The 25,496-nt window shown below is 51.5% G+C and overlaps 1 protein-coding gene across 3 annotated transcripts in view; it reads right to left on the bottom strand.

The window, feature by feature from the left end:
* Positions 1-14,497, bottom strand: part of PRIMA1 (proline rich membrane anchor 1) — a 63,396-nt gene extending 48,899 nt beyond the window's left edge. The window contains exons 1-3 of one of the 3 annotated variants that reach the window (XM_087448018.1): positions 14,296-14,497; positions 13,376-13,499; positions 5,962-6,097 (exon numbers count right to left, since the gene is read on the bottom strand). In XM_087448018.1, the coding sequence (XP_087304144.1) occupies positions 5,962-6,097; positions 13,376-13,468 (229 nt within the window). In that variant the 5' untranslated portion in view covers positions 13,469-13,499; positions 14,296-14,497. The other 2 variants (XM_087448019.1, XM_014790509.2) reach the window with 2 other exon arrangements.
* Between the last annotated feature and the right edge of the window lie 10,999 nt (positions 14,498-25,496).

The following is a 25,496-nucleotide window of genomic DNA, read 5'->3' as shown; positions in this document are numbered from 1 at the left end:
CGGGGTCGGCCCAGAACAATGTTTAAACAACTCCCCACCTGCAGGTCACTGACTTATTATTATGACTACTGTTATCATTAGAATTACCTATTAGCTGCCATTTATTGAATGTTACTTGGGTTCCAGGTTCTGCACTGTGTTAACTTTAAGGCATCAAATCCTCACAACCAGCCTTGTGTGGCAGGTATGGTCATTAGCCCCATTTTACAGATGCGGAAATTGAGGCCTCAGGCACTTAAGCACACCTGGCCCAAATCACTCAGCTAATGAGCAAGGATTGGCCCCGGGTCTTGAGGGCAGGAAAGCCAGGCCGTGAGCCAACGTGCTGTAACACCGCTTTTCAAGCGTGTAGTTTCTGCCAAGCACAGCCTGGATAACTTCCAATCTTCCCAGCAATCCCTTCTCGGGGGGAGGTGTCACTTGATAGCCCCACTTGACAGCTGAGGAAACTGAGGCTCTGAGAGGGACATGATGTGCTAACAGTGGAAGGCTTGGCTTTGTGACTCCAAAGGCCCTTGACTTGATTGCCATTCTCTAGGACGCTGGTTCTCAGAGTGTGTTGCTGGGGCCAGCAACATCAGCCTCACCCGAGAATGTACTAGAAATGCAAATCCTCGGGCCCCACCCCAGACCTACTGAATCGGGAATTCTGGGGATGGGGTCCAGCAACCTGCGTTTAAACAAGCTGTCCAGGGGATTCCAACCACATTCATGTTTGAGAACCACTGGTGCCTCCCTATGAGCCACAGCTTGCACAAGTTTACCACGTGCAGGCGCCTTAGACAGATGCCACCTCAGCTTAAGCATGAAGGGTTGTGGGCAGAGCTTGGGAAACAAAGGGCAGAGAGCGGGGATGCTGCTCAAGAATCTCATATCACAAGGACCATTTCCATGCTTCTTCTCAATGGCAGGCAGGACTTGTGACGAGGCTGTCTCAACATTCTTCCCAGCGCTGCTGGGAGGGGCGGCGCAGAGCTGGGCCCCCCGGAGGAAGGCAGGGCTCCGCTGCCCCTACAAGCAATGAGTTCCAGATGGGTTTTGGGGAGCCAGTGTCTGGAAAGTTTCACAGTAAAACAAAACAAAAACACACCCAGAACAAACATATCGAAAAACAAAAAAACACGTTGCCTTTTCCAGGAAAAGGGTGGCCCAGCAGTAGGGTGACCAACTGCCGTGGTTTGCCCAGGACTGAAGAGTTTCCTAGGATGCAGGACTTTCAGGGCTAAAACCGGGATGAGCTGGTCACCCTAGCATCTTGGGCATCACCCCTCTTTGGAAGAAGAGGGAGGCCTGCCTGGCCGCGTGGAGGACAACAACAATTCTGACCCAGGTTCCTGGCTGTTACTTCCGTGGGGGTTTTACAGGTCTGCGTGGACATGTGCAGAGGTTTCTCTCTCCCCTCTTTCTTCCTCTAGCTCTGGGCCTTTGCATCAGCCCTCCCTCTCCTCCACAGCCTGCCTGGCTTCCCTCTGCTCCTGCAGATCCAAAGTCTACCTGGGAATTCTTTCCTGTCTTCCCAGATCCTCCCTTCCTCCCCTTCTGGAATTAAATATCCTTCCCCAGCAGCGCGTTTTAATTCCCCAAGTCTAGTGTTCATAGGCTGCTCTTTATCAGAATGATTTTTATGGGATGATTAGCAATGGATACCTGTCCAGTTCTCAAAAGCACTTTTCTTTTTTTTTTTTTTTGATTTTATTTATTTATTTTTTCCCCCCAAAGCCCCAGTAGATAGTTGTATGTCATAGCTGCACATCTTTCTAGTTGCTGTATGTGGGACGCGGCCTCAGCATGGCTGGAGAAGTGGTGTGCGCCCAGGGTTCCGAACCCGGGCCGCCAGCAGCAGAGCGCGCGCACTTAACCGCTAAGCCACAGGGCCAGCCCTCAAAAGCACTTTTCACTTAACGGGAATCCACACGTCAACCCCGGGGGGTGGGTCTGATCCTCAAGTCCATTTTATAGAAGAAGAAACTGAGGTTTAAGTTAACCAGCCCTCTTAAAATCATACAGAGGAAGTGGCAGGGCTAGCAGCCAACCTAGGCTCATGGACTCAGCCTCTTAGGCTGCATTCTCTGTCTTTCTATTACCCAGCCCCTGCTGGTGAGGACAAGTCCCTGTGTGCCTCCACTGTGCCCAACGTGGGGCTGGACACGGGGCAGGCACTAGGCCAACGTTCGCCAGGTGAAGGAGAGGCCTGTGTGAGCAGCAAGGATGCAAGGCACATCGGATGATCCAATGGGCAAGGGATGACATGCCTGGAGCCAGCGTACCCAGAAAGATGGCAGGAAAGGACACTCCTGCGAACACCTTCTGCAAACGACAGTTCACTGGACGGGGAGCTCCATGAGGGCAGGGCCTGCCCTTCTCCTGCTCACTGCTGACTTCCTAGCCCCCGGCACAGTGCCCAGCACCAGGTGAGCTCCAAGCACACCTGTTGAACGACAACAGAGGCTTCACAGCACTAAAGCCCTGTGCCCTCTGGGAGAGGCTAATTCCTTGGGGATTCCAGAACAGGCCGAAGTTGTAGATGTGGCTATGTCTCTGTCTGACATTCGTGGGGCTCTACTTGAGTGCAGGGTCTGGGCTGAGCTCAATGAGGATCAAGAAAATGAACAAAACACATTCTCTGCCACTGGTCTGATCTGCCTCACATGCCTCCAGCACACCATGGCTGTGGGTGCATCTGCTGTCCTCCCTGCCTAGTGTCCATGTCCTCATCCTTGGAGGACAGTCCCTCCACCCAATTTTCCCTTGGGAAGCCACCACTCCATTAACCTCTATCCACACACCCCAACTCCAAGGGTGGTCAGGCCTGACCAATCAGCATATTCCATCCCATGGGCCACCATGATTGGTCCAGGGATGGACATGTGACCCAAGCTGGTCCAATGAAAGTCAGCCCCAAGACTTTAGTTGAAGGGTTGGGAAAGAGAAGCTCTCTTTGTAGGGAGATTACTAACTGTCAGGGTGATGGCCTCCTGGGGCCTGGAGCCATAGGGACTGGGCCAGTCTGAGAGAAACGGCAACCCAGGAGAAATCAGAAGAGAGAGACAGAGACAGAAATCCAATACGATCATCATATAAGACCTGGTACTGGAATATCCTGATACATGAGCCAAAAAACTACCATCTCTCTCCTAGTTTTTGTACTGCTTAAGTCACTTCAGGATGGGTTTCTGCTACGTGTAACTGAGAAAGTCCCACCATAGGATCAAACTACAGCTGCCCTCCTCTCACCCAGAAGCGCCCTCAGGCCCAGATCTCAACATCAGGCCTCTGCCCCCTCACACCAGGCACTCCCTGCCTGCGTCCCCTTCTCTTCAGCCCCCAGCCTTGCTTGAGGCGCTCGTGGGTGGTCTGGGGCCTGAATTATCTCAAGAGTCCCCCACTTGTCTGCACTCTGGCAGCTCACCCCCAGTCCACACTCCACATGGTCAGGAGAGTTGATCTTTCTGAAGCAGATCATACAGAATCATGTCACTTCCCTGCTTAACACATCTGTGGGCTCGTCGCTGTCCAGAGCGGTTTCCTACAGGATGGGGTGCCTGTCCCCCCAGTCAATGAGCTGATTTTAGATGGCACATGGACCCAGCGCTCAAACACAGTGAAACAGAACAAGAAACTTAGGCTCCTTTTGATTCTCTTACAAACCTTCTGATTTCTTTACAGAGAAAAATCTCCGCATGGTGCTACTGTGGCTCTGACACTTCTCTACCCCTTGCTTCTTTCCCTTTTTAACAAAAAGACAGAAGGCCTTGAGCTCAGAACCTTCCACAGCAGGCTAGGACTTTAAAACACTGGTTTGTTTTCACTGCATTTATTTTTATCGCCACCTTCTTTTTATGCAAGTGATACCAGTTTTCCATTGACAGCAGTTACATAAAATTGCCTTTGGAAATTAATTTGTATAAACATAAAAGTGAGTCTATTTAAAGAAGAAACAAGGCAAATAACAGGAGGTATTTAGATGTGGTGAATGATGTTTGGCAAACAACAATTCACAGGATAAAACGAGATCTGCTCAGCCAGGCACACAAGGCCTCTCACAGTCCACCCCTTGACTGTTCCTTCAAACCCACTGAAGGGCTTGTCACTCCCAAGACGAGTCTCACAGGCTCATACCTCCAAGCCTTTGCCCATGCTGTTCCTTCTGCCTAGATTCCCTTTCTCCACAATCTCCTTATCAACCTAGAACAATCCCATTTATTCTTTAAGATCCAGGTCAATGTTACTGTTTACTGTGGCCTAACGACTCGGGGATTTCAGTGCACCTGGAGAACAATGTCTGTGCTCTCAGGCCACTTTTTTTTTTTCTTGGTGAGGAAGATTGGCCCTGAGCCAACATCCCTTGCCAATCGTCCTCTTTTTTGCTGAGGAAGATTGTCCCTGGGCTAACATCCATGCCCATCTTTCTCTACTTTATACAAGACACTGCCACAGCATGGCTTGATAAGTGGTGTGTATGTTGCGCCCGGGATCTGAACCTGTGAACCCTGGGCTGCCAAAGTGGAATGTGCAAACTTAACAGCTACGCCACCGGTCAGGCCACTTTTTACGGGTTGCTGACAGGAGGGCCCTCCCTGTGAGGCTGAGAGATCCCGGAAGAACCAGAGTGGTCTTTCACTTCTCTGTCGGGCACAGAAGGTCAGTTAGCACAGGATGAATTGAAAGAACGCTAACTCGGGTGTGGACCCATTAGATACAAGCACAGCTGGAGACAACACAGGCCTGGAGCCTAAACAGCGAAAGGAGGGGGAATTCTGAAGGAAGGGCAGGGAGTGATCTCCAAGGGCAGGTGCCTGAGACCGGGCCTCCCAGTACAGCCCAAGGATTCCTTCAGGAGAGGGGAGGAGGAGAGCATCCTGGGGTAGAAGGATCCTGCAGAGGCCGGGCGCAGAGGACCTGGTAGGCCGAGGTTCTTGACTTTAACTTGCATTTGAACTTCAGAACTTGTTCTAATGTCAGTTCCTAAGCCCCAGCCCAAAGACCCTGACTCGGTAGGTTTGAAGCGGGCCCCTGAAGCTGCACTTAAAACAAATGCTTCAGGCGATGATGAAGGTCACACTCTGAAATGCACTGGCCCACAGGTGTCAGGTAAGAACGGAGACAGGTAGGGGCCTAGCACACAGAGGCAGAAATGCACACGAACTGCAAAGATCCTCCAGAACACTGTGTCCCTGCCCAGACACTGAGAGCCTGGAAACACAGCCGAGCAGAGAACAAGCGTCGTCAAGGTTATTTAAAATATGCCCCAAATAATTCAACGGAGATGTGTCTAATGAGGTAGATCCACACGTGATCACGGGCATTCTATAGGCTGAAACTTGAACGATCCATCCAAAATACAGACTCTCTTGTTAGAGACTTTATCAAGTAGAAATGTAAGCAGGGAACTTAACCCCTACAGGTCGGGCTGAGGCCATTTCTGGCTAAAGAAACCCTCCTTTGTTTGAATGACCAGGCACTCAAATTGTTCAGAGATGAAATCAAGGCAAACGAGAGAGTGGGGGGGTTTTAGCAGAATTTGCTGCAAATGGCTGAAAGGCATCCATATAACTTTGCTCCGAGAGCCTCCACTTCGGTTCTATACGAAATGCCTCCTTAAATGTGAATTAAAATCGAAAAATGAAACCCTGCGCGTGGCTGTGGTATTTAAGACCGGTGCCCGTGGCTGCCCCCCTTAAAGGTCTGGCCTTCAGAACAATCCAGGCCGAGTCACTCATCAAATGGAGATTGACTTTTATCTGATTAACCCATGGAGAAACATCCTTCTCCATCTCGCAGGAACATTCTCGGCAAAGGCGTTTTGCAGACTGCAGAGAAAAGTTGGGCCTTGGCTTCTCTCCTGCTCGGCCAGTGGAAAATTACAAAGGAAGCAAGGCTGCCCTCTGCTATGCTCACAGGTTCTTCCTGGGCCCCGAAAACCCAGAGAGAAACCCGGAAACAGAGTGAGCCTCTACTTACCTGGAGCAGAGAGGAGTCTGGGAGGTGGCGGGGGCGGGGGTGGTGGGGGCAGCGGGGGAGGGGGTCGGCACTGGCAGATGTGTTGACAGCTGTCGGTCACCTTGGAGCAGGACTTCTGGGGCTCCCCGTGCGTCACCTGCAGGAATGGGCACACGTGCCCAAGGGAAGACAATGAAGAAACCCGGAGCTGAAATGGGCTCACCCCACCCACTCCCCGCCAGGCTGGAACTTGGGATTCTTCCCCCAGACCCCGGAGGGGAGAAGAGACAGAAGTCGGGTTGGCTCAAAGGGAACAATGTTGTGGGAGGCTGGCCTGGCAGTTTTGGAGACCAAGGTTTTATTTCCAGCTCTGTGAGGAACTGGCTGTGGGACCATGGCAATTGACTGGATATTAGTGAGAGACAGACAAGAAATTGAAGGTTAACTCCTAGAATCTCCCCATTAGATAAATGAGGAAACTCAGGCCCAGGCAGCAGAAGCGGCCGCCCAAGTTTCTCACACCCAGTTGGTGACGGGATACTGATTTTGCCTCCTCAGGAACCTGAGCCAACCACTTCTCCACGCTATGGGGCAAGGCCAAGCCCTCGCCTTCTCTCCGGCTACAGCTCCTGACCGCCTTGTGTGTCCACCCTGGGTCAAGGTCCCCTCATCTTGCGGGAGGAACCTTACCCAGCCAGGCCTCTGCTCTGGTGTCCCATGTGACCAAGGGGAGCAGCGCAAACTCCCCAACATTATCCACGAGGTCCCCAGGGGGTCTTGTGGGAAACACACCTGACCAGACCACCTGCCTTTCCCCAACAACCCGACTGCCTGCCCACAGCTCAGGGGATCGCATGCCCACAGGGCCCTGCACGGGAGGCCCCCGACAGTCTCCAGCCCCACCTCGCCCGATGCTCTCGCCCTCTGCTCTGCCCTCACTGCCCTTCCTCCAGACCCTGGGCCCTGCCCATGCCCCCACCTTTGCATGTGCTGTTCCAATAGCCCAGAATGTTCTCCCACACCTTTCTCCTGCTTTGTCCATTGCTCAGCTTGGCTATCGCCTCCTCAGGGAGGCATCTCTGACCTTCCTGACCAGGTCAGATTTACTTTTTATGGGCTCTCATGGCACTGGGTTCTACTCTGTGGGGCAGAAATCTATGTTTGGGTGACTACCTAGTCATAACCCTATTCATCACTGGACTATAAGCTCTATGGGGGCAGGGGCCAGGCCTTTTATTTTTTCTCTCTCACTATCATAACCCAGCACCTAAGGGAATGCCTGGCATTCAACAAATATTTGGTGAATGAATGAATGAACAAACAAACGAATGAATGAATGAATATTAAAAACAGGACGGTAATTCACACCTCTTGAATCCTGGTCTGGTGCTCTTCCAACACCAGTCTCCGTTTCCCCATCTGTAAACTAGGAAGGGTAGGAGGAGGGGGCTGTGCTCAACAGTTCCCAACCCTGACTGCACACAGAATCTCCCAGGCAGCCTTAAAAAATACTCAAGCCTGAGCCTTACCCACAACCAATGAAATCAGAATTTCTGCAGGTGGAGCTGGGCATGGGTGTGTTGTTTAAACTGCCCAGGTTAGACTTCTAGTATCCAGCCAGCATGAGAACCGCTGGTTTAGACCCACCGCCAGTGTCCCTCCCCATGGCAGGGCACCATATATCCACAAGTGTAGCATTTTGTGTCTGTCCCAGGGAACAAGCTGATTTCAAGGCATGAAGGAAAGAGTCGGCGGTCACCCCCCACCTCAATGATGCCCATGGTTAATTTCTCTGGCTGTCGTCTCCAGAACCCCAGAACCCCAATTTCCCTGCAGCCAGCCACGTGTGGCCTGCTTTCGGGAAAAGCATTTGCAGGCTGCCTTCGGAGGCCAATGCAGTCCCTTTGCTGCATGTCCTGGGCCCAGCAGAGAGAGCCTGCGGTGCTCGAAACAGGCTGGATAATGGCCACCGGGGTAGCCACAGGAGGTGAATTGATTTACAGCCCTGGCTTAATATCTACCAGGCCAAGAAGCTCCTGCTCACCACCTTTTAGTGTTTTTAAAGAACCATTGACTGTGTTTCAAACTCTGGAAGGCAATCTTATCTCCCACTGGGAAGAGCATATCCTCAGATCGTGAGGCTTTTCTCAATTATTTTACGGAGATGATTAACTCGTTAGACGACAGTGGCAAATCTGCTGGCTTCTCCACCAGTGCAATTGTTGGCCTCTCATTTTTGATCCTGTCCTCCGGATTCCGACCTTCTAAGACGGTGGGAGTTGCTCGAAAGCTCCATTTTCCCAACGGCTGGTCTCTGAGATCGCTTTTCCAATGAACTCTACCAAGTGTGCGAACTTCAAGCAATGCCGTTGCCAAAGCAAATTACTTTCCCACTCTGCAAGGCGCAATTTATGCGAGAGAGTTCAAGAGGAGCACGTTTGTTTAACCTAGCCTAACACAATGACCTATTTCTGTGAGAGGATACAAGGGCACAGCTGTAAGAGAGGGTTTAATGTGATGAAATTACAGGCGGGGAGACCAGGGCCAAGTTTCTGGGCTGAAGGGGGAGGGATCGAGGGAGAGTACTGCATTTTAAAGATCTGTGGTCCTGGGACAGCCTGGTGGCATAGTGGTTAAGTTTGCGCCCTCTGCTTCGGCGGCCTGGGTTCGCAGGTTCGGATCCTGGGCACAGACATACACACCACTCGTCAGCCGTGCTATGGCGGCGCCCACATACAAATTAAAGGAAGACTGGCACAGATGTCAGAGCAGGGACAATTTTCATCACCAAAAAAAAAATCCTGGTCTCTTGTAAAACGGCCCCACTGAAATTGGAGCGAGTACAACCGCTCAACCAACTGTCACCACAAGAGGATCCAGCCTGTCCTTCTCCCGGAGGGCTGGAGTCTGGTCCAGCGCACAAGCCTGTGGCCGCTGAGCCTCCCTCGACTGACAGTTGGTTACTCGGACTCTTTCTCCACTTGCGAACTTCTATTCATCCTTCAAATGCAGTTGTCACAGCCTTTGTGGGAGAGCCATCCTGAACCCCACACCTCCCCAAGTGAGACCCACCTGCCCAGCACTGCTTCTTCATCTTGTAAACCCTTCTCTTCTGGGCACTTGTCCCACTGTTTTGTAATGTCTGTCCCCCCACACTAAGCCATGAGCATCTTGGGGCAGGCAGACAGGTGGGTCTGTGCTTTATTAATCCTGACTGTGTGTGACTTCCTGAGCCCTACTGTGTGTCAGCCATGGGCAACAGGCTCTCATTTCCCCAGGAGGTAACCGGGAGAGGTAGGTATCATTATCCACACTTACCAGGTGGGATGACACGCTCAGCGAGGCTAAGCAATGAACCAAAACTGCCCGGGGCCCGGCATTCAGTAGGAGCTCAGTGAAAAGGCGTGCCCACCAGGGGAGAAACGCAGGATCCACCCCATTCCCTTCCTCTGGGTCCACTTTGGGGCTCTGCTGGTTGGCAATGGTGTATTCAGACAAGTAGAGAGGAAACCTCAGTCCCGGGAGCTTGTCTCAGTGCCCAGCTTAGTTGCTTTACATCTTGGGGGGTCCCACAAGGAGAAGAAACTTGACCCTGAAGTCACCTGCAAATCTTAGCTGGACTTGACTAAGAAGGAGCAGAGGCCCAGAGAGGTCAATGACTTCTCTAAGGCCCACAGAGCAAAAGCTGGTATCATCACTTCCTGGGACCACTTTTTGTTTGTTTTGCCGTCGTCTGCCTTTCTGCCTCTGCTCTGCAGCATTCTCCTGGGGCCAGAGTCCTCAGGCTCAGGTAGGTCCTCCAGGCACCTGGATTGGTCTGGGAGACACGGTGCTCCACGGCTGCCAGCTCCCATTCACTCCTGGACCATCAGTGCAGCTTTCTGGTCCAGCGGATGTTGCCTCCTAAATAGCCCTTGAATCCATCCACTTCTCCCATTCCCACCAGGCTACCATCAGATCTCCACTGGGCAGCACTTGCCTCTCACCCAGGGTTGCCAGAGAAAATATAGGACATTTGTCAAATTTTAGACAAACTAACCATCAATTTCTTAGTATAAGTATGTCCCAAACATTGTATGGGATATACTTATGCTAAAGAATGACCCACAGTTTATTTGAAATTCAAATTGAACTGGACTTCTTGTATTCTTATTTGCTAAATGGGGCAACTCTACCCTCACCAGCCTCTTTGCCCCTCGCCCCGCCCCTCCCTGTATCCAAACTCCGTATTGGAGTTGAACTGAGATTTCTGAATGCCAGTCTGAGATCACATCATCTCTTGCTTAAAACTTTCAACAGCCCCTGGAATCCCCAGGATCAAATCCAAACTGTAAGATGTTAGTGGCTTATAATAGCGGCCTCACCGGGGGGCTTCCCTCCCTGGGGCTCTTCCAATGCCACGTTCTCTCCTCCAGCTCGGGGCTGGCCGCTCTGCCCGGACACTTCTCCCCAGCTTGCCTCCTGAATCCTGATTCTCCTGGTTCATGTCTCAGCTGTGAGGCTTCTCTGACTGTTCCACCAGCTCCCATCTCCAAGCTATTTGCTCCCACCTACAATTCTCTCTCGAATGCCAGACTGTCAATGCCATGAGGGCAGGGACCACTAGGTCCCTTGCACTTAACACAGCCTGGCAAACAGTAGGTGCCCAATAAATGCTGCTGAGTGAATAAGCAAAGCTATAGTGACTGACCATAGTGGGAGGTCAGCATGGCTTGGGTCTCGGGTGGCTCCTCATCAGCACTGAGACCCAGAGGCCCGGATCAGAGCCTGTCTCCGTGACGATTGCTTTAGGAGGACGCCCACAAAGATGATGGCTTCTGGCATCTTTTATGGAGACAGGCCAGCACCACAGTAACTTGATGAGACATACTGCTGTCACACCTAATAAATTTGCCAGCCTGTCATCCTCTTTGCTTGCAAAAAAAGGAATCATCTGGAAGTGAACTTAGAGGAACCCTAAATCACAAAAGCTCAAAATCTCAATTCCAGACACATTAAAGAAAATAGAGGAGAGACTAAGGAAGGGCCCCCCCCTCCAACCTTGTGGCAATCTAAGTGTCATTTCACTTTAATGATTAAGTTTCTTATCATCTAGGCAGCAGCCAGAGGCTTTGGGCAGATTTTAGGGTAGGACCTGATGCTTTGGGGACCACAGGTCTCTTGCTTCACCAATTATCCTATTAATTATAGCACTTTGTTATGTTGGTCTCACCCGTCCAAATGTTTACGACTGTGGGGGATTCTTCTGGCAAAATGCTCATGAAAGCACAGATAGCTCTGAATTCTTTCTCTATATTCTAGAAACTCCTCTGCCATGACAGATTTTAATCTCTCCACTTAAACGGAAACACATGGCTTCATGCACCTTCATTTTTCCTCTTCTCCCTTCTAGTCCCCTGGATTCAGCTCTTTTGCTTAAAAACCAGATCCATCCATTCCAAAGTCCCTCTTCTCTTGGCTTCTCAGTCCCTATCATTTGTAGATTAATTTTTCCAGAGCCTCCAGCCAAGATTTTACCCATTCTCCTTGCCTGGAGGATTCTTTTTGTAATTGATTTTCATGAAAATTGATTTGTATTGAGCATCTGACACAGACACACACACACACACAGACACACACACACACACTTGCTTGTGTAAGGACTGCCTGGCTGAAGGACACTGCTCAAAAACTGAGCTGCTTTCACAAAATTATTTCTTTTGGCGATGGGGAGGTCGGGGGTCTGCTGTTTCGATCCTGCTAGTTCACATGGCAGAATGCCAGTCCTGGAGACTGACAGCATCATTATGTTGCTCTCCATACTAACTGAAAAAGTCTCATGGAAGAGAGAAAACTGTAAACCAATGAATATGAAGATGAAGTGAACCTAACATCTGAGATTCAACTAAAAGTTGAACAAGCAAAGCTGGTCCCAAACCGCCCGAATGTTTAGTAGTGACAAAAATCCTGAATCCTAGGGAGGCACAGCTGAGTTTAATAACTGCGGTTTCACACATTAAACAAAGCTGTCAATTCCAAAAGGAAAACAACATTGTGAGTGAGACAGAGGCAAGCCAGAGAAGAGAGAAGACAAGCCTGGTGCTGGGCTGGGGGGTGTATCCCAGCCAACCCACCCACTCAACCGGCACGCTCCTTCCAGCCTCTCGTCCTCTCCCTGTGGTCCCCCAGGCCACCATCCAAGCAGGACTGACTGAGCTGGTTCCCAGCAGGGCCCCATCACTTGGGACAGCTCAAGGACCACAGCAGACGCGCAAGCAGTCTCACTCCCTCCCTTCTTCTTTGGACTGTCACCCCCTACTCAGGACAACCATCTGAATGATCCCCAAGCCCCCAAATGCCACCAGGAGCACACGAAGCTGCAAATGCCCCGGGGTGGGATATGTCAATGTCTGAAACAGTAACAATGTCCTCCAGCACCTGCTGAACCATTAACAACTCAAAAATGTCAAACAGACTACGAAGTGATCAACAGAGTACCTGGCCAGCCAGAGAGAAGAGCAGCATTACTATTATTAATACAATAACGGCAGCAACAGCTACCGTTTAGTGCTTTTTATGGTCCAGGCACTGCACTAAGTAATCTTTACTTGCTTTATCTCATCAAGTACTTATAATAGCACAGTGAGGGAGAAGAAACCAAGGCCCAGAGAGGTTAAGTGCATTGCCTTAATCCTCCAGCCGGTAAGGGCTAAGCTGGGGCTCAGAATTCGGAGCTGACACCAAGTCCACCTCTTCTCACTCCACGGTACCATTGACCGTGTACATTCTGGGAGGTACCAGGGACTGTCCCATCTAACCTTGTCTCTGACCCTAACAGAAGTAACTCTAGCTGGTGGCCACCTGGCCTCTGCCATGGGGGCTAGGGGACCCAGGGTGAGAATTGCGTCCGCAGGCAATCCTTACGGATGGACAGTTTCTTCTCATCTTCCCCATGAGTGGCCACCACACACTATCTGTTCACACCCCCAACTCCACCGCTTACAGAAACACAGCCCCTCCTGTCCTGAAGTCCAGGTTAAGAAGGCTAATTTGAAGTTTACCAGCTGTTCTGGTGGGAAATAAAAGGATGTCTATTCTTGGGATCATTTATCTTTTTAAGTTTGTAAAAGCTCTAAGGTTTCTTTTCCTGCATTTCTGCAATAGAACGTTATCCTCAAGAAGGCTTTCCCTAAGCCCTTCCTGTTCCAAGGCCCTGTCCCGCAGGCCTCCACAGGCCAGACTGAAGGCTCCCTCTGGACTTGCTTATCTTTTCCGTGCCAGAGTACGGGGGGCTCCAGTATCTTTTCTTTTCCTAAACTCTCCCCAGGACCAATCAGAGGGGCGGCTGCAGGAAGCTGGGCTCATGGGAGTGAAGTGACGCCCCCACCCCCCACACCTGGTCCAGCCCAGGAGGTCCCCCAGCCCGCGCAGCCCGGCAGCCGGCGCCACCGCTCACCTGCACGAAGCCCCAGAGCGGGTGGAGCGCGCAGTGCAGCAGCAGCGAAGACCAGCAGCAACCACGGCGCAGCACCCGGTCCCGGAGGAGCATCTCGGCCCGCGGCACCCGCTCTCAGGGCGAACTGGCAGGGGAGCAAAGCACGGGTCAGGCGGGCGCCGCGCGGGCACCATCGCCATCGCGCACTCGCACACGTAGCAGTCCGGGTCGGGCCGGTACGCCCCGCACCGTGGGGCACCCTCGTAAACCAAGCCTGCCCCTTCACTCCAGCTTGCACACTCCCTGACCCTTCGTGCACACTCACAGAAGCCGGCATCCCCGAACTCATACCCTATCCTGGCGCACACCTCCAGAGCCCCGCGTGTGTGCCTTGGCCCCGTGCACACCTCCAGAAACAGCCAAGCACACTTACCGAGCCCCGTGCGCCTCCCCCAGAAACAGCCATGTACAACTCACTCCCACTGTAAGCACACTTCAAACCGGCGGGCAGCACTCACTCTGCGTGCACACCCACGGAAACAGCCGTGCACACCCACTGACTCCTGCCTGCACACTTGCTGACCCTGCATGCACAGCACCATGAAAACAGTCGCTGCGTGCACCCTCTCTGCCCCGCCGGTTCTCACTGCGCACACTGCAACATATGCACATCCGTGCGCACCCCATTTGCTCTGGCGCGCTCTCCCAGCCCCGGCCTCCCGCCTCAGGGCTTGAGCTTCCCCCACGTCTCCATCTCCGCCCGCACCCCTCCAGTGCCTCAGACCACCTTGCCTGGCGGCGGCCCCAGCCGATCCTTGGCGCGGAGAGGGGAGGTCTTCGCTCCCCTCGCGGCAGAATGTTCCCAAACCGCCGGACAGCCCCCATTTAAAGCCAGCCGCCTCCCTAGTCCCCCGCCCTCTAGGCGGGGCCTTGGTCCTCACCCTGGCGACTGCGCGGGAGCCTGGGGGCTTCACATGCCGAGGCGGAGCGCCGGGCACTGGAGCAAAAGTTTGCGCGCGGCTTGGGCCTCCGAGGCGGCTGAGCCGGGGTCCCAGGCGCGGCGCGCTCGCACGGGGCGCGGGGGCGCGGTGGCTCCGGGCTGCGCCTGGCCGTGCGCGGGGCGGGAGAGGCGGCAACCCGCGCCCAGGGCCGGGGCGGGCTGCCGAGGCGGAGGCGAGGGCGGGGAAAGTCTCCTCCAAGCCGCCTGGAGCCGGCAGCGCGTGCCCTCCCCGGGTCCCCGCCCTTCCCGGTGGCGCCGCGCGGCTGCCCCGGGCGCGGGGGTGCCCGAGCTCTGCTCGCCAGTCACGCCGGCCCGCGGGAAGCAGCAGCAGCTGGAGGCGCTGGCCGGGAGCGCCCGCTCGGGCAGCAGGGCCGCGGGCGGAGGCGAAATAAATAATGCACGAAAAAGGAAAACAGACGTGAGCCTCGCCAGAGCCTCGCCCGCCTCCCGCCCGGGGCTGCGCTCCCGCCCGCGCTCCCCGCCGCCGCCGCCAGCGCCGCTGCAGTGATTCCTCGTCTCCATCTAGCGAGGCTATTGTGTATTGGGCGCTTAATAATTTATTTATTCACCCGGGAGGAAGAGGACTCCCAGCTCTAGGGGGTCTTGCTCCTCGCTTGCCCTCCCCCCAAGTTTCTCCGAGACGGCGGTAAGGGGGTAAAGAGCGATTTGCGGAGACCCCTTTTTGCGGTCGGTCCTTGCGGACTCCCTCCCCTCCCCTGCCCCCTTCGGAGGGGGCGGAGGCTCCCCGGGTGCCCGGGCTCGAAGGTACAGGCCGCCCCTCCCGGGGCCGAGGGCCGTGTTCTCTCTTCCGTAGTCCCGGCACGGGTACCTCTCCAACCGCACGGCTGCGTCTTGGAAGGAGTTGCCGACGGCCTTGGGGAGGACCTCTCCACCACTGTTTTTCCTCAACCGTCTCAAACTCTTGTTTGAGGCAAGATTATCAACAAGTCGGTCGCGAAGTAGCCCGTTACGTTTCTTTCAAGCAAGCTGCCCCTGGCCCCACAGGCCGCTCCAGAGGAAGGCGCAGCAGCTCTGCTCATCTAGTGGAAGCGCTTGGCAGGCGCTTTGACTGATGGAGTGGCCTTCTGAAGCACACCTCCCCCCCACCCCCATCCCCGCCCAGGTATGGACAATCCTATTTTTCGGTTGGGCAAGGGTACCAGGGGTTCAGGACAGAGAGTGGGAGTCAGGCACCAGAGCTCCTTCACTGAAGAAACATTTACTTAGTTCCTTTCCCCAGTGTCTATGGGCACCCATAAGTCACCCCGTATAAGCACACACACTGAGTAAACTGCTCTGCAAACCGGCTTTCAGACAATTTCCTAGCAACCTTGTTCACGCAGAGTGCTGCCCAAGGCTATTCTCCATATAAACTCTACAGAGCCACAACTGAACGGGCGAGATGCTGGGTGACACAGCCTTGTCCCCTCCAAGAGCTTGGGTCTGATCCGGGAGACAGATAATAAAATCAGCTGTTCCACTGTCCAATGACCACCTACTGTCAGCTGTGGCGTGAGAAGGGGCCTGCACTGTAAGGGGAAGGCAGAGGAATGAAGGCTGGAGGGAGGGGCAGTAAAGGCTTCCAGAATAAGATGACCTGTTGGGAGTAGGGGAGTATTTCAAGCGTTGGGAATCCCTTGGGCAAAGATGTGGAAATACTGGTTCGTTGGTTCGTTTGTTCATTCATTTGCTCATTCATTCATTCCATACATAGTGTCTGTGAGCACCCACTAAGGGCCAGGCAGAGCATTCGATGCTGGGTATACAACAGTGCACAAATCAGATCTTGTTGCTGCCTTGAAGGGGCCCATCATAGAGGGAGGAGGGATGGGAAGAAAGTATTGGGGTGTTCGTGGGGGCTTCCTAGAGGACTTTCTCTCACCAATAGTTTGAAGCAGGAGAATGAGGCACAAAATTGAATCTTATTGGTCAGCTGAGGTCAAGTAACACTGAGTGTTTTAATGTCTTTCCACTTAAGCCAGTCAGGACACAACTGTTCGGTACATGACTTCAATCTTTAGATATGACAGCAGCCCCTGATGTTTCTACATGGAGCCCTTTGCCACTTTAATTCAATTCTCACAACTCTGTAGGGTAAGTGTAACCACCCCGTTTGACAGGTTCAGAGACGTGACTTACCCATGATCACACAGCTGGTCACCTGGAACTCAGAAGTTCTGACCCCAACTGGAGGTTCAATACTTTGGGAGAACCTGGGCAGGTTTTGCATGTTGGAAAGCCCGAATTATCCCTTCTGGTCTTCAATATTCCTGTACTGGACCCAATCTATGCACCTCTTGAGCGTCACCTGGCCCCACATCCTCTTGGCCCTCCTGACACATGTAATATCACAGCCTCCCTTAGGGTGAAGACCAGGCTTTGTCGTGAGGCCCCTCATGCCATGGCAGGACCCAGAGAGGTTCTGGCTCCTCTCACCCTTCCAGACTCAGATGGCAACTCACACCGTGTACCTGGGATCTGCCTACAGGAGCCAGGTAACTACTCAGAAATGCGGAAGTTAAACCTTGGGGCAAATTTTGACCAGTGAAAGACAAGAGGTGGGAGGGACCCAGCATACGTATTGTAGTGATTCCGTTTGCCCTGTCAGGAGATGTCTACTAGGCATGAGTGAACAACTGGCAATGTTTCTTCTGAAGATGTGGCCAGCTCAGTAACACACAGCCCTGTATTTGCTTCCCTCCTTCTTTGCTTCACTTCTCTTTTCCTCTTATTTTTATGGCCCTAGGATTGTAAGCCTCAATAAAGTGTTAGCAAGCAAGCATTGCTTCGTGCTCTGTCTCCTAAAGAACCAGGGACAGTTGGTACTACAAGTGTCCCTAGAAAGCAAATCTTCAGGATGGGACATTGGAGCTGGATTTTCCATCTATCTGGAAGCTGTAGGGGCCCCATTACTGATGGTAAGCAGGGTCATACCTGGCATATAGTGACATTACAGTTTCTAAAGCTTTGTTTGCAGCTAATTGGAATGAGATGCAGGTAGAAAGCAAGGCTTTGGGAGGTCCAGCGGCTGCTGCACTAGATCAATGTGGGGAAATGATAATCATAAATATTGTGGGGTTGAGTGGCTTCTTCTGACAGTCCTGGAGGTTTTGCAAAGAGAAAATGATAGGCTCAGAGAAGCTATTTGCTAACTTAAGGCATGCGTTGTGAACGCTTTAAGGACATTCATCTCTTGACATCCACAAGATAGATTGTGCTGAAAATTAGGCTCGGGATCTGATTGTAAGGATTGCAGAGCTGAAAAGAAGACTAACCGTGCAGCCACACAGGTGTCCTAGGTGTCCAAATCAGGGCTCGAATAGAGAAAGAATTGGACCTAGTGATCTGGAATGGAGGCATTTGGGTGGGTAAGCCTGAAAATCTTTGATCCCCAAATCTTCCTTAGTCTCTGGCTGGTAGAAGCACCCCCTTCCCCTTTGTCAGCATAGAACAGCTCCTCTTGCCCTGGAGACCAAGCAATGACTGCATTGCAACAGGTGCCTTGCAAGATGGTGCTTGTTCTCATGACAATAACCTACAGTGGATAAGGTGAGATGTCAGAACTTCTTTGGCACAATATTGAGAAAAGGAACAGAAGGCTCAGTGAGGTGTGAATATTAGAATCGTAAGTCCTGAGAACCCACCACCTGATTTTGTTTCCCAGGATGGCCCAGAGAACATTCCCCTCATTGAGCTAGAAAGAAAAGCGCTGGTGGGGGTGGGGGTGGGAGTGTGGAAGTATCAGCATCTTTGAGAAGTTCGGTGGTGGTAGTCTTCTGAAGGCTGGGTTCAATGATGGGGAAATTGAGTCCCTAGTATCAATGGGAGCCAATGTAATGGCAAAGGACAGGTGGCCTACTAACTCATGAGAGACAACAGAGACATATCACTGAGCCGTAGGTATCTATATCAGTGGCTAATAGATCATGGTGTCACTAGGGATAAGATTGATGGAGAGTTGACGAGGGTATTGCTCAATTTGTATAAATTGAGCTACTGCAAGGGAAAATTATCTGTTTCTTCATAGCCCAGAGCCCACTGATTGAGGAGGAGGCTGGGTTCCTTTGAAGAGGGACCATGATGCCACTGAGTCATAAGATCCATCATGAACAGCAGCAATCCAACATGTGATAGAAGTGGTACATTTAGGACCAGGCTCCAGCAGGTCCAGAAGAAACAGGTAAATTACCTAAACAGATGGCCCCAATTCTCAACTTGCCTGTCTCTGTTGAAGTTCTTCCTCAGTGTATACCTATAGCCTCAAAGGGGGTTCACTATGACAATCTGATGGAAGATGAAAGGACCAGGGCCTCATCTACATACAGGTCAACACGATCTATCAGTGCTAGCTGGGTGGGAATAAACTACTGTTGCATTAGATCCCTGTTCAAGGGTGGAAGGAGAGATGGCCTGAGGTGCAGAGATATGCTGACTCCTGTGCGGGGGTAAGTGGCTCGGCTAATGGTTTATGGAAAGAACAAGACTGAAAATTCAGGGGCGTAGAGGTCACGTAAACAGTAAATGGATAAATTCATGGGAGTAGACACAAAGGGTATGGCCCTTTCTGCCTCATATTAATACTCACCAGAGAGCATTCATTGCCCAAGAGGCTCTCAGCAACGGGACAGGATGACTCATCCTGTGGAAGTTGACCAGCCTCTGTCTCTGGCCATCTTAGTGCTTCTCTGAAGGATGGCATGGTCTGCTGAAGGCTCAGCTATGGCATCAGCTTGGAGACAACCTGTGGGGTTGGGGCATTGTTCTCTTGGATGTAGTGTGAATTGATAGATGTGCCTCCAATAGTTAGACACACAAATCTGGGAGCCAAGGAGTAGAAGTAGGATTGGCCCCTCTGAGCCCAGTGAGATACCTGCAGACTCTGTACTTCTTGTTCCTGCAAACTTAGACTCTGAAGGGCTGGAGTCCTGGCTCCTAGAAGGTGAAGCTTCCACCAATGAACACAGTAAGGGTTCCACTAAACTGGAAGCTGTAAGTACTACCTGGGCACCTTGGGGTCCTCGTGCCAGAGGACCAGCAGTCAGAAGAGGAGTTGCTATACTGGTGTGGTGATCATCCTTGGTTACCATGAGGATCTCGGCTTGCTGTTTCACAGTGGGCACAGGGAAGAGTATGTCTGGTCCTGTGCACTGAATTATGTTCCCCTGAAATTCATATGTTGGAGTCGTAATTCCTAAAGTGACTGGATTCGGAGATATGGTCTTTAGGAGGAAATGAAGGTTAAATGAGGTCATAAGGGTAGGACCCTAATCCAATAGAGATCAGAGCTCTCTCTCTGTCTCTCTGTGTGCACTCAGAGGAAAGGCCATGTGAGGACAACGTGGCCATCTGCAAGCCAGGAAGAGAGCTCTCATCAGAAATCAACTCTGCTGGACCTTTGACTGGGACTTCCAGCCTCCAGAGGTGTGAGAAAATGAATTTCTGTTGTTTAAGCCACCCAGCCTGTGGTGTTCTATTATGGCAGCCTGAGCTGATACTCTGGGATTCACTGGGGCTTCTCTGCTCAGAGATAACCATGAATGGGCAATTGCAACATCCACAGACCCTCCAGGTAAGAAGCCCAGACCAGCTGAAGAGCTAGCCATTGAAATCTAGAATGGGAGGTGTGGGTGGGGGGAAGACGGTGAATATCAATTATGGCCCTAGGACCAGCTGCAGCAGAGGGACCATAGCTAGGTTTGCTAATGCTTTTATGTCTTTTTAGGAAGTTACAATTGACCACTTCAAAAATTGGACTTGTACCTTCACTCTCAAATTGATGGCATTTTGTTCTTAAGTTAGATTCATACATCATAGGAGGATGTGAGCAACTCTGAATAATGCAAGGGGTGGACTGTATTGGACCTTGTTGGACCTCCAGCCTCCCCCAGGGTAGAGCTGAGCTTCACCTCCATCATGCCCACCTTGGGAGGGACCCCAGCAGCAACGGAGGCCAAGACCAGCCTGAGCAGACTGGTGGAGGTTTTGGCTCCTACCGTCAATCCTATACTCAGATGAAGCCCCCACAGCATGGGGAGTGGGCTCTGACTCCCCCAGCAGCTAGTCTGTAGGGGCCAGTCTGAAAGTGTGGGGGAGTTAACTCCCTGTGGTATGAACTTTGATCAATGAGAGACAAGGGTCTGGAAAGATCTGGTAGATAGTCTGTCTCCCTTTCTCCATCTGACTGAGCAATGGGCTGTGTTCCCTGGCAAAGCTGTTGCCAGGTCAGTGAACGCACCACATTTGATTTACTTTCCTTCCTTCCCTGTGTCTCTGCCTATTTTCCCTCACTCTTTCTGACCTGCGATTGTACCCCCAGGCTCTCTTTTCTAGAGAATCGAGGCTTAGACAAGTTCTCAGAGGTTTCATGGGCTCTAGAGGTTGTGGCCACGTGCATCAAATGAAGTGGGACACCATGGCAACCAGGATATTTTATATCTGAAACATCTGTAGAATTGAAAGAGGTGGTTCCTTAAGCATCCAGATGATTTTCCTCAAGCCCCCACTTTTCCATGAATACAGGCAGGTTCTAGGTGGGAAGATTCTCATGCTGATGAAGAACACCAGCTCTTGAATTAGACTGCTTGATTCTCACTAGCTGTATAATCTTTGGAGAATTTCGTAATCCTTTAGACTCCTTTCCTTCATCTATCAGGAATTATAATAGTATTTAGATATAATTAGATCACAGAGTTCTTGGAAGGATTAACTGAGATAATTCACATAAACACTTAGCCTGGCATGTAATAATTACTCAAAAAAGGCCATCTCTAATTATTTTGAAGGATAGAGGGGCAAAAATGCTGCCCTTTTGCAAGAGTGCTAATTGGCATCAGGGATCTTTTTGAGGAAACCACAGGAAAACAAAGGAAAGGCTTTATGACCAGTAAAGGAGCTCTCATTCTTGAACCATGAAATTATGCAGGCTGATTATGTTTTGAAATGCTGCAAATAAAAATATAGCTATTAAAAAAGACATTGCTATTGTCCAGATTGTTCAGGCTTGAATGAACTAGGTAATTGTCAATGTCACCTTTTATAGGTCAGCTGTGACTCTGTCCAGAGAGGACATTTTCCTGATTGAGCAGGTGTGGGGGAGGGGGACCCCAAGTCTCTTCTAGGCTTTGTCCAAGACCTCACTTGTCCTTCTGAGGTTGGTCCCACACTCCGGCCAGTGACCTCAGAGTTGGGCAGGATTCATTACGAGGGTTGTGGGGGTAGATTTGCATTGCCCCACACTCTGAGTTACCTCTTTCCCCAAGAACATTTTGGTCCACATCCCTTGTAGCCAGATGTTTGGACATGGAGGACAGTCAGGAAGAAGCCCAGATTTTAAACTTTAGTTTAAAACCATCTGTATCTTCCCTCCCTTGTCATCCTTTCTTAAATCCTAATACAGGACCAAAACTTGGGAAAAAAATTGTCGGGACTGGGCATGTTGGTAGCACAGTCTGGCCCAGTGTCATTTTCCTGCGTCAACGGAGAGTCTACACAGATGTGATCCAAGAGAATATTTGATTGGAACCGCTTGGTGGGTCACCCCTTTGGCCGGTGGGTCAAGTCCAAATGCCAGCCCAGCAGGAAGAGCCGGCTCTGTCTCTTCTCTTCTGTGTGCTGGGCCAAGCAGGAGCCAACAGGATGAAGATGGCTCTTCCTCTCCAAGATCTCACGTTCTAATGGAGGGAGGAGAAACATACATGACCCCTGAACTGCAAATAGGGCCATTTCTCTTCCCTGCGTCAAACTCCCCAGAAGACTCTCTAAGAGCACCCCTAGCGCCTGCCTCCTCCCCACTCAGTGGCCCCTTTGTACTCTGTGCTTCTGCAGTTCCCAGCGCCCACCCTGCTGTCCGCGCCTCCCTGCCCTGCTCATGCTGTTTCCTCGGCAGAGAATCCCTCCTCCTCTTGTCAACGTGGCTAATTCCCATACAGTCATCCCTGTCTCCCTCCTCTCAGTCTGTGCGCCCCTCCACCATGGCACCCATCCTACTGGACTCCAGTTATCAGGATGTGTGCAGTCAGGGATGTGGCAGGGCGTTGGACTGAGTGGAAAGAACTCTGATTTTGGTGTCGCTTCAATCTGGGTCAAATCTTGGAAGTTCTCTGAGCCTCAGTTTCCCTGACTGTAAAAAGGGGTGCTGATAGTCACCTTGCTGGGCTGGAGTGGGGAATACTAGAAATAATGCATGTAAAGCTTTGAGCCCAGTGCCTTCACGGAGCAGGCCCACAAGAAGTCCCATCCGTTTTCTCTAATTGCAAGTTTGTCTCCTCTCCTAATTGTGCGAGCCTTGAGGGCAGGGGCTCCGTTTTACTCATCTTTGAGTTCAGATGCCTGGTAGCACTCTACATCTACTAGGAGCTCCATAAATATTTGAGAGTGACTGCACAAACCATGTGCCAGGGACCTATGGGGAGGGGACCCCCTCACCTCTCGAACTTACCTTCTCAGTACAGTCATGAGCCGCAGTACGACGTTTTGGTCAACAACGGACTGCATATACGAGGGTGGTCCCATAAGACCACTACCATATAGCCTAGGTGTGCAGTAGGCTGTACCATCTGGGTTTGTGTAAGTGTGCTCCCTGGTGTTCGCACAACGATGAAATCACCTAACGACACATCTCTCAGAATGTACCCCGTCATTTAGTGATGTGTGACTGTATCTCCCATTACCCCTCCTCCAGCTTCCCTACTGTTTCTCAAGCCCCCAGGCCCAAGCCTGCCTCAGGGCCTCGGCCTGGCTGTTCCTTCTGTCTGGAACGTCCTTCCCTTGATATCAGCAGTGCCCACTCCCTCACTCCTTTCAAGTTTTTACTCACATGTCGCCTTTTTAACAAGACGCAGTGGGACCACCCTATTTAAAAAGTTAGCTCGTGCCTGCTGGCTCGCCCCATTCTCCCTGCTTTGGTTTCTTTTTCTCCCTAGTACCTGTTGCTTTCCAATACACACTTTGTGTTACTTGCTTTCTTTGGTTGGTATGTGTCTCCTCTCACTAGACTCTAAGATCCATGAGACCAGGGGGTTTGGAGTCTTCTCTTCATGGCCCAGAGCAGACACTTGCTGCGTCCTGCACCATGTCCCCTCAGCCCACCTCTGGTTTCAGCACAGCCGTGATGGACAGTTCCTCTGTACACTGTGCTCCTCCCTCTCCTCCTCCATCCCTACCAGGCTGCAGCATCTCTCTGCTTTTCTGCCTGAGAGCCGAGGAAGCCCACCTAGCAGGCAAAAACCAGAAGTGCTGGGAGTTGAGGCCTCCAGAATGACCTGAACAGTAGGGCGGGGGTGTGGTCACTCGCGCCAGCCTCCCTTTCTTTGAGGAACGTTCTGAGGCTCATTCTATATAGTTCCTTGGGGGTCCCCAGTGGACTGAGGCCCGATCGCCCACAGCGGTAACTGTTTCCATTAATGCAGCCTTAACCGGTCCCCCCTCCTCCTTCTGGGCTCACCTCCCAAATACATCACCTGCGTGAGTCCTTGTCTCATGCTCTGCTTTTGGGAGAACCCGAACTAAGAGACCGCCATACAGCCACGACTGGCCTAGGCTGGCCCGGGACACATTTGTTGAATGAATGAATAGAAAGAGAGACAATTTACAAAGATTTACATTTTGCATTTCACCTTATGATGAAATGTTTGGGTGACTTTTTATCTTAGAGAAAACTTGCTGAACTGCCTCTTCTTGTTTACATTAGGATTTTTGTGGAGTGGCTTCTGCCTGGAAACCTGTCTGTCTGGGAGCTTTGTAGATTTTTCAGGGAATGAGGATTTTGCCATTTACTTTAGTCAGAAATGTCAGAAGCATCCAGGAGCTTGGGGATCTCCTGCTAACACCCGCACTGACCAGCCCAGCACTCAATCATTCGTTAGAACTTCTCAAAGAGCACGCCCATCTCAGAGTATGGTGTAGAAAGAACTTGGTCTGATAGTCCCTGAAAAGTGGTTGAGATAATCCATGCTCGTTGAGGCAATCAACAAACACATGTAGAATGCAGATGATGTGCCAGACTTGGGCACTGGGATCAGAATTGCTTGAGACAGGGTCCCTGCCTCCCTCCAGGAGCTCCTGGGCTGGTGGGGGGAGACAGAGAGGGGAAGAGATGATTATAAACAGGGTGTGGGAAGGACTGTGACAGAGGTGAGCACGGGCTAGAAGGAAGAACCTAGTGCTTTCAGTGTCTTGGCACTTGTCCTTTCTGCTATAGATTGACCAAACCGTGGTCTTCTGCACACGTTTGTTGTTTATAGCTCCCTGCCTTTGCACGTGAGGTTCCCTCTACCTGGAATACTTTCCCTCTGTCTTCCTGGCAAAGTCCTAGTCATCCTTCAAGTCCCAGCTCACATCACTTCCAGGACACATCACCTCTCCCGTCACAACACCCCCCTAAGCTCAGCTCGTCCTCCTCTGTGCTGTCTCTGGTCTGCGTTACAGGGACTTGTATGGCTGCCCTTTGTACCTGCTTGTGTGAGTAATGACTAATTGGGGGGGGCTCCTGATTTAGGGGAAAAACATCCTGACTCTGGCATCACACAGAGCTGAGTTTGAATCTCAGTATTGCTATTTCCTGGCTATGTGTTCTCGGGCATGACTGGAGGCGAAAGTGGGAGAGTACAAGAGACAAGGCTGCAGGAGGGAAAGACTCAACGAGGTGGGCCTTGTGAGCTGTGCTGGCACATTTGGCATTCATTCTGCGGGCAGTGGGGAAGCACTGAATGGTATTAAGCAAGAGAGTGGCATTGTACGTTTGTGATTTATCAAGACCATGTGGGAGGAGGGATGTGGGTGAAGGTGTAGGCAGATGGAAGGCAGGCAAACCGAGTGCTGGCTGAGAGCCTGGACTTAGAGTCACACAGTTGAGGTTTGAGTAACAGATTTTACCTAGCTGTATGATCTTGGGCAATCATTTAAACTCCCTGAGCCTCAGTTTCCTCATCCGTAAAATGGGAATAATATTATTACTTTCTTTGCCTGGGACGATCACAAGAGAAGAAAAATGGGAATGGGCTTTGTCAGCTCTAAAATATCATGCAAATACTAGACATGATTGGTAATCAGAAGGGGCTTAAACACGGTAGAAATTTATTTCTGGTAAAAGGAAGTCTGGAGCTAGTGTGGTGCTCCACAGAGCAGGGGCAAGGCTTTTCCTAG

Source organism: Ceratotherium simum, chromosome 24 (genome assembly GCF_057802395.1).
Source record: "Ceratotherium simum simum isolate JZ-2026a chromosome 24, ASM5780239v1, whole genome shotgun sequence".
Taxonomy (NCBI): Eukaryota; Metazoa; Chordata; class Mammalia; order Perissodactyla; family Rhinocerotidae; genus Ceratotherium; species Ceratotherium simum.
The sequence above is the reverse complement of the archived record's forward strand: the minus strand, read 5'-3'. Positions and strand labels throughout refer to the sequence as shown.